The sequence below is a fragment of the Bubalus bubalis genome, chromosome 18, assembly GCF_019923935.1.
Source record: "Bubalus bubalis isolate 160015118507 breed Murrah chromosome 18, NDDB_SH_1, whole genome shotgun sequence".
Taxonomy (NCBI): Eukaryota; Metazoa; Chordata; class Mammalia; order Artiodactyla; family Bovidae; genus Bubalus; species Bubalus bubalis.
In genome coordinates this window covers 24,363,498-24,376,192 of record NC_059174.1, presented here as the reverse complement: position 1 = coordinate 24,376,192, position 12,695 = coordinate 24,363,498, and the positions used below count along the sequence as shown (strand labels likewise).

Below are 12,695 nucleotides of genomic sequence, written 5' to 3'. Positions count from 1 at the left end.
CAGGAGACCTGGGTTCAATCCCCGGGTTGGGAAGATACCCTGGAGGAGGTCATGGCAACCCACTCCAGTATTCTTGCCTGGAGAATCCCCAAGGACAGTGGAGCCTGGTGGGCTACAGTCCACAGGGTTGCAAAGAGTTAGACACGACTGAGCGACTAAGCACAGAACAGCACAACAGCATGGAAAAAAGACCAGAAAAATGAAACTGTCCATGGTGAGAATCACTGGCTAATGGGATTGTGGATGAATTTTTATTTGGGGGGGTTATCTATGATTTTCTTTTTTCTCCATTTTATAAAATATAAAAAAGTTTTCCCTGAATATTCAACTATGATCCCACATGTTTTAAAAATATAGTAATAGTGCTCAATAGTGAGGTAGTTGGAGTGTTTCCCACAGCTCCCAGCACCTTCTAATCTGGCTTTCCAGCCTTGCTTCCCTTGGTGTCTCCCCCATTCCCATTCCCCACACCGCACTCCCAGGTCCTGTCTGTGTCCATTGTCGCCTGTCCGATCCCCCATCCCTCCTCTTCTTCTCCTTCTCCCCAGCCCAGCTCCATCCCTCAGCCCCAGAGACTGCTGCCCTCCCTCCTGGGCATGGACAAGCCCCCAGAGCCCTCAGAGGGGGCCCCCAACCTGTTCCTAGTGCTCGTGTCTCCCTGAACTGTAGGCCTGGCTTCAAGTCAGACAAGGACACACAGACCAACCTCAAGTTGGCTCCTCTGATTAATCATTTACACCCACCCCTAATCTCAAGAGAAGTGAGGCGAGTCCTAACGTTAAAATGATTAAGAAGGAGAGGATGAGCTCAACCGACACAGGACAGCAAGAGAGTGTCTGTCGCAGCTGTGGCTGCAGCTACGGCCCCGGAGGCTGAGCTGAGCCCTGAGCTTCCTGGGGGCCAAGGGGAGTCTGGCCATTAACTCTCCACCATCTGATGCTGCACAGAGTCAGGTCAGCCTTGAATCCAGGTCTTGGAAGTAAAGGTCCCAGGACTAGATGGGCTGATCTGCAAGGGGTCCCATCAGCAGCCACATCAAGGCCAGTTAGACTTACAAGAACGGAGACACTTTCTGCTCCTGCTGACTCTCCAAAGATGGTCACAGAGCCTGGATCCCCTCCAAAGTTGGCAATGTTCTCCTGGACCCAGTGCAGCGCAGCCACCTGGTCCAAGTGACCCCAGTTCCCCGGGCTGTGCTCGTCCCCTGTGCTGTGAGTAAGAGAACAGGGTGGGGATGGGGGCAGAGATGTCCCGGCAGGGCCCTGAGGACCAGAGATGGGGCTGGGGGTCCAGGTGAGCCTTCTGGAAAGGACTGGGCTTCCACAGCCCTGACACGGGGTCTTCATCCTCTTCCATCCTATTCTGCTGTAGGGCTCTACATATTCATCCTTCATCTATTGATTGACCATTTCCTATGAGCACATGGACTTCGCAAATATCCAAAGAAGGGAATTCCCGGTGGAAGAAACAGCAAGTGCAAAGGCCCTGGGGTCCAGTGAACAAAAGTATGAGTCTAGGACATGCAGCTACAGAGGGTCCTGAGGATCTGGGTGAGGACATCCATGTCATTGTAAGTAAGATGGGAAGCCATTGCAGAGATGACAAGATTCCATTTATGTCTTAAATGATCACTCTGGCTACTGTGGAGCCAAGAGGATTTGGTGGTGACTGAACGTGGGGAGTGAAAAAAAGAGAAGAATTCATGCAACCATAAGGTTTTTATCCAGAGTAACTGGAAGGGTGTATTTGCCAATAGCTGAGCATGAGGCCCTGTTGAGGGGACCATGGGAGCCAAGGGTTATGTCTGTTAGTGGAGGAGTGAGGTGCCCTCAGATGCCCCGTGGAGAAGGTAGGAGGCACTTAATGGTGTACTTGTGGGCTTCAGTGGAGAAATGGGACTAAAAATAGGAAGCTTGGAAGTGCTCCCTGAGGTCACTCAAGGAATCAGTGGGACAAAGAAGAAGATGTGCACAGAGGCTGAGACAGGAGGAGGAGGGCCAGGGAGGAGCTGAGAAGGAAGACCCATGAGGGAGGAGGTGGCCAGGAGCCAAGAGAGGTCAGCTTTTCAAGAACTGAGGGATCACGTGTGGATCTGCCAAGGTTGGCCGAGAGATGCTGGGGCATGGTGACCTGGACCAGAGTAGCCTGGTGTCTGGTCGGGGTGAAACTTTGGTTCATGTGGTAGAGGAGAGACTGGGGGAGAGGAAGTGGGGCGAGTATGTGCAGTTACACTGTCCCTGGGAGCAGACACGGGCCGTGGGTGGAAGAGCTGAGGGGTCTCCGTGAAGGGGACACATCCTGGGACATGACTCCCCTGGGACAACCCTCCCCCAGCCCATAGTTCTTTCCAGGGAGGTGACCACCTCTCCCCCAGGCCACCCCCCAGCATCTCAGAGTAAGAGGTCCTGGCGCCAGTACATTCGGGAAAAGCTCAGTAACTGCCTGCTGGAAACCTGGTTCCTGTCCCCAGAGAATCCACACAGGAGACTCAAGCCTTCACTCACGCATGTGCCAAATTCCAGAAGGAAATGGGGTGAGTGGGCCAACGCTCATCCCAGTAGATGTACCCCTGGAGTCAGATGCTCCTTACGACCTCCCAGTTCCAGGCACCCGTTCCTTCACCTACAAGACTTCATGGAGCTCCCACATGAGTCTACCCCTTCCTTTTTTTAAAAAAAATTAATTAATTTATTTTAATTGGAGGCTAATTACTTTACAATATTGTGGTGGGTTCTGCCATACATTGACACGAATCAGCCACGGGTGTACATGTGTCCCCCTGGTCCTGAACCCCCCTCCCACCTCCCTCCCCATCCCTTCCCTCTGGGTTGTCCCAGTGCACCGGCTTTGAGTGCCCTGCTTCATGCATCAAACTTGGATTGGTCATCCTATTTCACATATGGTAATATATTTGCTTCCCCAGGAGATAAGATGTGTGAGCCTCTAAGTGCTGTGCTGCATGATAACTGTCATCTTAAAGATACTGCAACATGCCAGGCAGCAAAGTGAAAACGAGATAAGTAGTTCAGATGAGATAACATCTGGGTTGGGCTTGGTAGGAATAATAGGAGTGTGTCAGGGAGATTAGGTGTTTTATGTGTAAGAGCTCAGAAGTAAGTGCACCAGGGTGGCTGGGGAATGAGAAGGTAGGTGGAGCCCAATTAGGAGGGGACTCAGATGTCTTAGTAGGGAGCCTAGCACGGAGCCCCTTGAGGGCTTGCATGACCAGAGTGGGGTCCTAGCACCCCCACCCTGGGGGCAATGTGCCACCAGGAGAGTCCAGGGTCTTACCTGAAGAATCCCCAGATGCCCAGGCGGTACTGAATGGTCACCACCACCACATTTTCATGGGCAGAGAGGACCAGCCCATCATAGGTTGATGCTCCACCCATCAGCAGAGCTCCTCCATGGATCCACACCACCACCTGGATGGGGGCGGGGGGGACCCAACCACACAGGTTACAGGAAGCAGAGCTGGGGAAGACCTCAGAGACAGGTTTGGTCACCTACCCGTTATCCAGCAGTGGCCCAGGCTGCCACTCCACTCAGGGCACCCTAGCTGCCCCTGCCTGTCTCCCCTGCCCCAGTGCCACCTGCGCTCAGCGCTCTTCATGCTGAGAACATCATCATGGGAACAGCCAAGGCTCTAGCATCATCTTCTTTCCAACACTCCCACCACCCTCACTCCTGGGCCCCTCACCCAGCTCAGCACACTCAGCATGCAGAAGCCCTTGGATAGAAGCTTGTTTCAGCTTCATCTTAGTTACCTTTTATGTGGCGAATTCAACTTCTCATGAGAATGAATGATCATGTCAAGAAGCCTATGCCCTGGGTGGTACCTCTTCTTAATATACCTTCCTGCTGCCTCCTTCTGCTCCCCAAATCTCACCCATCCTCCAAAGCCTAGCCTAAAAACCACCTCCTCCAAGAAGTCTTCAACCATTTGATGAATATGATCTGAAAACCTACTAGGTGCCAAGGACTGTGCTAAGAATTGAGGCCATTCATAATGCATGTCCCCAAATTTAAGGAGTTCACATAGCAAGAAAGTGAGAATAGCTAAAGTAATATTATAATGATTTTGTTAACAAAAAATTTGAAGAACTCATACATGAACTATGTACCAACTATTATTTTAAGCATTTAAAAATAATCCATCCATGAACGAGGGACTGCTATTATCCCATTTCATGGACAGGAAAACGGGGGCACTTAACCACCCTGAGGTCACGCCGCTACTAGGCAGTGGAGGCAGGACTTGAACCCAGGCAGTCTGGCTCCAGAGTCCACATGTTGAGCCACCCAGCACACAGCAGCCAATGGCCATGCTGCAGTAGGTTGGGTGCTGGGGCAGGAGGAATTCCTTCCCTTCAACTCTAACTAATGCATCAGCAAGTTGCCTCGTGTGCTGTGCCAGACACTGCCATAAATCTTCATATTCATCACTGAAAACTCATGTGTGATTATCCCTGATTTGAGGAAACAGAGCCAGGTCTCTCAGGCAGTAAAAGGCAGAACTAGTATTTACACCCAGACTCTGCAGATCCAGAGCCTGTGTCCACACTAGAGGGTCTCCAGCCTCAGGTTCCCGGAGCCCCTGCTCCTCCGACATCTCCAATCCTTGACTGCCTCCAGGTGGAGGGACTGAGTTTGCAGTCATCTCTGAGTCCAGGCTGAGCCAGGCGCTGGTCAGCAGTGATTTGCTGACGAACCTAGCCCAGCTCAGTGCACATCCTCAAAGGCAGGGGCTGTGTGGTCATAGTTTTACGTTCCTCTTTTCTCTTAACTCCCACTTCTAGCTACGTGTGTGGGAGCACTAAGTATGTAACAGGCAAATGAATGAATGAATGCATGAGTGATCAATTGTCCCCACCTCTTCAAGCTTCTAGTTCCAAGTTCAGACACCCTTTTCATCTGGGCACCATGCCAAGGGTGTTCCTGAGCGATGTCTGGGTGTGCGTGGCCGCCCCTGTCTCTACCCCCACTGACCCCTCCTTTTCTAGCAGACCAACCCCACCCTCCAGCCTGAGTCTGGAAGGCTGCCCTGTCTCTGGGCTCCATTTATTCTGGAAATGATGACTTACTGCATCACTAGCCTGGGCCAAAGACAATTAGGAAGTGAAATTAACTACAAGAAAATCTTGATAGTTGCCAAGGGAAAGTACAGGAAAAGCTTGTTGCTCCAGGTTCAGCCTCCCCAACCTGTGACACAGGAAGCTGTCAAAGAGGGCCTCTGTGTGCTGAGGAAAGTCCACACACAGGCTCCGTGCTAGCGCGTGTCAGAGCGCTCCTGTTGTTCCAGGAGCCCCGTGCTCCAGTCCTGCCAACCCTACTCTGTGACTGCGCCTTCCCCTCACTGGACCTCAGTTTCTGTCTGTAAAGGAAGGGTTGGCTTGTTGGCTTATCTCCAAGATTCCTTCCAGCTCTAACTTTATTGGAAATTATGTTTTACCTACTCTGGGTATCAGATTCCTAATCTAGCAATTAAGAGTCATCCTTCTTGTCCATCTATTAGCATGAGAGACCCTATAAAAATGAAAATGTGCATTACAGATGTGCAGCAATCTCCCCCAGGGGCCCTACTCTGGCCGAGGGGAAACAGAGGAGTGGTCAACCTGCGCTTCCTGATGTCAGGTTTGGCTGTGGTGCACAAGAAAGCCCTGGGGCCCCAGAAGACCCTTGGCCCAAGACGCCCCCACCCAACACTGCCTTCATCCCCTTCCAGTCTACACCAGCCTTGACCAGTGGTTCCCACTGCTTACCGGCAGCCTGCTTCTCTTCATCAAGTCAGCAGGGGTGTAAATATTTAGGTAAAGACAGTCTTCAGAAAATTTAGGCTTAACGGTCTCCATTCCGTTGCTAATGAGGTCTGAGGTCATTTCCACCAACGCTGCACTTTGGGAGCACCTGGGAGGGGCAAGGAAAGAGAAGAACTCCTGATGTTCAATCAGAGCTGACCAAGGAGATGTCTCCTGTAGTGAGGCCAGGTCTTGGACTAGGAGAATTAAGCCTGTAAACAGAGCTGTCTTACCAGATTCCAGACACTGGAATGGGTAGGAGACTACCTGGGGGGTCAGGATAGGGGGCTCTAGGGCTCACCAAGTTCTCTGTGGAGAGTGACTAATGAGAAGGCCTGGCACCTCCCCCTTTCAGGAGACTTCGGAATGCATTGTGTCAAGAAGATGCTGCTTATGAGCCTGGAAGTGGATCATTTCCTGCATTCCCTGGTTGCAGCTGGCTCTCTGCTGCATAGCGAGTGCAGGGTGCTTACGCTCCTCTACAGGTCAACTAGGAGTTCCAGTTCATGGGAGACTTCCAAAAACGGTGAGAAGCCACTCTGTTGGCAGTCATTTAAGGCATGCAACAGGTCAAGGGCAAAATATTTGTGGTGAACATTAGGAGAGCTTGGTTCTAGTTCTGCCTCTGCCACTTACATACCAGGTGACCTTGGGCAAGTTCCTTCTCTGTTCTGGGTCTCAGTCTGCCACGTCTAAGTGCGGGGAATGATTTCTATATGGGTCTTGCAGCACTGACATGCTAAGATTCTGTCAGCTCATCTTGTCAAGTGTTATGCATTGCCCAAATAATGGATCTGAAAGATCCAACAGCGGTAACAGGCAATACTTAATATTTAAAAGACACTTGCTCCTTGTAAGGAAAGCTATGACCAACCTAGACTGCATATTAAAAAGCCGAGACATCACTTTGCCGACAAAGGTCCATACAGTCAAAGCTATGGCTTTTCCCATAGTCATGTATAGATGTGAGAATTGGTCCATAAAGAAGGCTGAAGGCTAAGGAATTGATGCTTTTGAATTGTGGTGCTGGAGAAGACTCCAGAGTTCCTTGGATTGCATGGAGATCCAACCAGTCAATCCTAAAGGAAATCAACCCTGAATATTCATTGGAATGACTGTTGCTGATGCTGACACTCTAATACTTTGGCCACGTGATACTAAGAGTCAACTTGTTGGAAAAGACCTTGATGCTGGGAAAGATTGAAGGCAAAAGGAAAAGAGGGTGGCAGAGGATGAGATGGTTAGATAGCATCACCAACTCAAGGGAGATGAATTTGAGTCCAGGAGATAGTGAAGGACAGAGGAGCCAGACGGGCTACAGTCCATGGGGTTGCAAAGATTCGGACATAACTTATGGACTGAACAACCACAAAATCTTCAGATCAGGGGCTTCCCTGGTGGCTCAGTGGTAAAGAATCTGCCTGCCAGTGCAGGAGACACAGGTTCAATCCCTGATTTGGGAAGATCCCACATGCCACGGGGCAACTAAGCGTGTGAGCCACAACTACTAAGTCTGTGCTCTAGAGCCTGGGAGCCTCAACCACTGACGCCTGCGTGCCCTGGAGCCGGCGCTCCGCAAGATAAGCCATTGCAATGAGAAGCCCACACACTGCAACTAGAGAGTAGCTCCCGCCGCCTGCAACTAGATAAAGACTGCACAGCATCAAAGACCCAGCACAGCCAAAAATAAGTAACAAGATAAAAAAAATTATTTAAAAAAATCTTCAGATCAGACCCATGATATGGGTTCTATTATTATCCCCATTTTACAGTTGAGAAAACTGAGGCACAGAGAGGTTATAGAACCTGCCCAAGGTCACACAGCCATGAAAAGTCAGACTATGCACCGCTTATGTTTCCGAGGACATTATAAGCCACATTTCCAGATTTTCAGAAAGCAGGCATGGTGGCCCCCAGTACTGAGGTGCTTGGATGACATAGCTGTCAAATGACTGTCAGAGCCCCAAAGAGACCCTCCTGATTTCCATCCTGGAGGAGCTGTCCCCAGATCACCAAGGCAAGTGGATATAGTATTCATAAAAGGATACAATGAAAAATTAATGGGAAAGAGAGTTCAACATCACTAGTATTGAGATAAATGCAGAATAAACTCTAAAATTATATAAATAATTATGATGCTAATAATTATTATTATTTTGCCTACTCAATAGCCAAAATGTTTTTAAATAATCTCAAGCATTGGCTAGGGTCTGGTGAATGAAAGTTTTCACATATTAATGAAAAGAGTGTAGCTGGGACATTTTCGGAAGGAGATTTAACAAAAGGTGATACTCTTTTACTCAGAAATGTCATTTCTTGGAACTCAGCCTCAATTACTGTGAATGTGCATAAAGGTTTGGCTATAGGATGTTCATCACAGTGCCAATTATATTATCAAAAATATCCAGAAGAACTTAATGGTCCCAAATAAGGGACTGGGTAAATAAACTATAACTCAATACCCAATGTAATGTAATATCAGGCTGTGATATGTAATGACATATAACCATGTTTATGATACAAACGAGCAAAGCAGACATCCAAAGTATCTGTATCGGGCTTCCCTGGTGGTCCAGTGGTTAAGAGTCTGCTTTGCAATGCAGGGACATCGGTTTGACCCCTGGTCTGGAAGTTCTCACATGCTGTGGGACAGCGAAGCCCGTGAGCCACAACGACTGAGTCCGAGCCCTACAGCCCATGCTTCACAACTAGAGAAGCCACTGCAGAGAGAAGCCCACACATCTCAACTAGAGAGTAGCCCCTGTTCCTTGCAACTAGGGGAAGCCCATGTGCAGCAACAAAGACCTGGTGCAGCCAATAATAACTTAATAATAAAAATTTTTTTAATTATTAAAAAAAATAAAGAATCTGTATTGTGTGATATGATACTGTGATATAATAAGAAATGTATCTTTGGTCTTCCCATTTCCTGCAAGGAGTTCCTAAAACCCTAGGAATTTCCTAAGTGAAGAGAGTGACAAACGCATCATTTGTTGTGTTAATGAGGTGGTTCTGGACCCCACCTTAGGGTGGAAAGTAGCGGCAAGAGGCAGATCCTGGAAATCCCCAGAGATCCACGCATGTAGATGTCCTAGGTGTTCTGGGGGATGACTTTGACTTCTTTGCCCAACGTGGACACAGTGACTAGGACACACCAACCATTGCTCTCCTCCTTACTAGGCAGCAGTCACACCTGGGAGTTAGGAACTGGCGATACCTCAAAGACTCCCCACCCACACACCTCCTGGCCCACCTCACTCCCCAGCTGCATCGAAGATCAAGACAGAAGAATAAACAGAATCATTACTTCTGACCACTGCTCAACTCCTTGTTTTATTCCAAAGCACTTAGCCTATTCTTACATATTATTACTCTGCTACCTTGCATATTGCTCAGGATCTGTCTTTCCCTGCTACAAAGGCAAGCTGCATGAGGGTGGGATCTTTCTTTGGGTCACTGATGGATCCCAGGAAACTAGAACACGCCTGACACACAGGAGGTGCTCCAGAAATATTGGTTGAATAAAAGGCTCTACAGTGCTGTGAGAATTCTGGAATGCTGATAAGGATCTACAATATCTTGAGGATTTCAGAATAAAGTATAAGCCACTCAGAAGATTGCCTTGGCTCCTTCCTGCATCCCTTTGAGACTAACATCCCCACTGAATGATGCCAAAAGCCACACCCCCGGCTTACATGGGGGAGTGAGAGGTGGTATTCTTCACAAAGGTCCATGGTTCTGCAGGCTGCGGCGGAGCAAACCTCAAAGATCAAAGAGGAGGCTTGGCAAAGGGGACTCCCAGGAAAACGCCCACAGGCTGTGCAAATCCTTTTAAGCTGACATATTTTCCCAGGACTCTGCCCTGAGCGGTGTCCACAATAGGTGGTGAGGGTGGCAGCCCTGGTGGACATTGAGAGGAAATGAGGACACGTCAGTGGTGAAGGTTTGAACTGGATTCTGGGTGGACTTTGTTACCTTTGCCATGTGATCTTGAATGTCCTCTCAACTCTCTAAGCCTCAGCTTCTTATGTGAGAGAGTGAAGCTAACTGTCCTTCCTAACTCACAGGGTCATCAGAGAGAGCGAGACTGGGGGTCACACTCTGTCTGTCCCATTCCCATGGAGCAGACAGTTCCTTCTCACTGAGCTCAAATGCATCTCCTGCAGTTGCCACGTCAGGCCTGGTCCTCCCTGCTTGGGGACATCCTGCACCTTCACAAGGCAGGTGGCCTTCGTGTTGACCCCTGTTCATGCTCATCCCTCAAGTCCTCTCTTGTCCATCCTCAACAGCTGCAGTTTGTTTAAGCATCCTAACAGAAAATGATTTCCAGCCTCTCACCCTCCCAATTGTTCCCCTTTAGATACAGATAAAACGACAACCTCTCCCTCAAAGCGTGTGGCCAGAACAGAGAAGAATAACCCAAATCTGGTCTTATAAACACATCTGATGATAGCCTTCAAGAGACGTGAAGTGGACAGATGCCCAATTGGCAAAGGTGAAAAAGTGGGTGATGTGCTGTGAGGCACAGGCAACAATGGTGAAGGCAGCGGTTACCACTTGAGGTTCATGGAATGATGTGTGTTGGGTACTTTCTCTGTGCCACGTGGGCATTCCAATGACAAAAGCCTCGCTAGGGAAACATTAATATGTCCATTTTACAAACGAGGTAACTGAAGGAATGGAGGAAGCCAGTATGGATCTTTAAAAGATGGAAATAGACTGACTCTACCCAGATAAACCAGCAGAAAGGGGATAATCAGCTTCTAAGGTGCTTCTGACTCTGCTCTTGCCCTCAGTTCCAGGCCTCTCACAGTGTTGCAGCACCAGGAAGAGGATTAAACCCAGTGTAGACTGGGCTGTCAGAGCACTGGCTCTGGACTCAGGAGACAGGGAGAGAATTCAGAGCATGATTTTCCAGCTCACCTTGGATACATACCTTTCCCTCTCTGAGCCTCGGTTTTTCCATCTATAAAATGGTACAGATGCATTCTGAGGGCTCTTGCTGCACCCTTGTATTAACCATGTCTTCTATGCTGTGTATTCTGATGCTTTGACACCGGGAGCCTTGCTGATTATGGGGGGACTGCCCCTCCCAGAGTTAGCCAATCCCTGGAGACAGGAATGAACTTTCTCTTCCAGCATGCCAGAGGCTGAACCCTAACCACCTTCTTTATCAGGCCCTCCACAATGGCCACTATCATCCTGCCCTAATTACTCCAGGGCAAAGTACCTAACAGTTGTGGGCACTCTCTAAGCCCTAGAGCGTGGCGGGGATTGGCTAGTTTCCTCACCCTATCCAGCCCACCCCACTAACCAAGATAAAGTTCTTGCCCTGATTCCTCCCTTCTTCCTCTGCCCCTGACACACCTGGTGCTTCACCTTCTAGCCCACCAGGTGGTGTCACGCCCCCACCTCTGGGGAACTGGGAAAAACAAACTATCTCTTAAATGGCAATTGGCTCCTGATCCATGGGCTTTACCACACCTCAGAGTGTCTATTCATACACTGTAAGTTATAACAACTCTTTTACTTATGAATCACTGTTTTTTTTTTCACTTTTTCCAATTCCAGACACTCTTTAGAAACAACCCATTTCACACTTAGAACAGCCCAATGATGTAGATACAGTTCTCACCCCCATTTTAGACGTGCAAAACTTAGACACAGAAAAGAAACATCCCTTGTCTAAGAATACACAGCTACTGAGTGCTGCCTTGGATGGGAACCCACGCACACTGACTCCAGAGTGGACATTAATACTCCATTAACCCACTTTTGAAGAAGGCAGTGGCACCCCACTCCAGTACTCTTGACTGGCAAATCCCATGGACGGAGGAGCCTGGTAGGCTGCAGTCCATGGGGTCCCTAGGAGTCGGACACGACTGAGCGACTTCACTTTCACTTTTCACTCTCATGCATTGGAGAAGGAAATGGCAACCCACTCCAGTGTTCTTGCCTGGAGAATCCCAGGGACTGGGGAGCCTGGTGGGCTGCCGTCTCTGGGGTCGCACAGAGTCGGACACGACTGAAGTGACTTAGCAGCAGCAGCAGCAACCCACTTTTAGCCATATCTGGACTAATGATCAAGGGGGAAACAGACGGAGCTCGCCAAAGTCCTCAGCTGCTCAGCGATAGGTGAGCTGGTTGCCCTCCTGCACGTGGCACGGCCGGTGGGCTCCCAGTGGGTACCCTCCCCTTTGTCTCCTGTCAACGCCGGGAGTCGGCAGAGCCTCAGAGTTCTGACAGCTCGCGCTGCTGCGGGACCCGGCGGCCTGTCACTGCTTTGCCCTGTACGCTTCTCCTCCACCTGGTCCCCTACAAGGATTCCCAAAGACCGCCTGCTATTTGCATTTCAGGACGACTCACCCCAAGCCGTGGAAATGGCGAGGGAGGTCAGGACCAGAGCGACGAGCCCCATCGTGGCAGGACAGCAAGCTCTGCGTCCTCAGGTCTCTGTGCCTACCGAAGGCCTTATGAGTCAGCCCAGTTCCCGCCCCCTCCAGCTTCTCCCCCAGCCCCGCCCCCGCCGCCCAAGAGCCTGAGGAGACAACAGAAAAGCTCTCCCCGCTACCGAAGATGCGAGGGCTGACGTTTCCGCGGCCAAGCCCGTCCAGGCCCCGCCCTCCTAGACTTTGACTTTTATCAAAAGAGCTTGCATTAAACTTCCTGATTACAGGTAACCACTGACTTGTTCAACCACAGGTTTCACAAGTGTTTCTCCCTTCCTGGATTCTAACCTTAGTGCACTGTGAGCTACCCAAAGCACGCATAAGCCAACAGAGGTCTTTAGACAAGGGCACACTTTGGTGGAACAAAAGACTGGATCCAAATGGGAAAAGAAGTACCTCAAGCCTGTATATTGTCACCCTGCTTATTTAACTTATATGCAGAGTACAT

General features: G+C 49.6%; 1 protein-coding gene across 1 annotated transcript in view; it reads right to left on the bottom strand.

Moving 5' to 3' along the window:
• LOC102393570 (liver carboxylesterase-like) overlaps positions 1 to 12,252 on the bottom strand; it is a 28,595-nt gene extending 16,343 nt beyond the window's left edge. The window contains 5 exon segments of the mRNA XM_044931881.2: positions 1,056 to 1,209; positions 3,292 to 3,425; positions 5,763 to 5,907; positions 9,494 to 9,698; positions 12,165 to 12,252. Coding sequence (XP_044787816.2) covers positions 1,056 to 1,209; positions 3,292 to 3,425; positions 5,763 to 5,907; positions 9,494 to 9,698; positions 12,165 to 12,216 — 690 coding nt within the window. The 5' untranslated portion in view covers positions 12,217 to 12,252.
• Between the last annotated feature and the right edge of the window lie 443 nt (positions 12,253 to 12,695).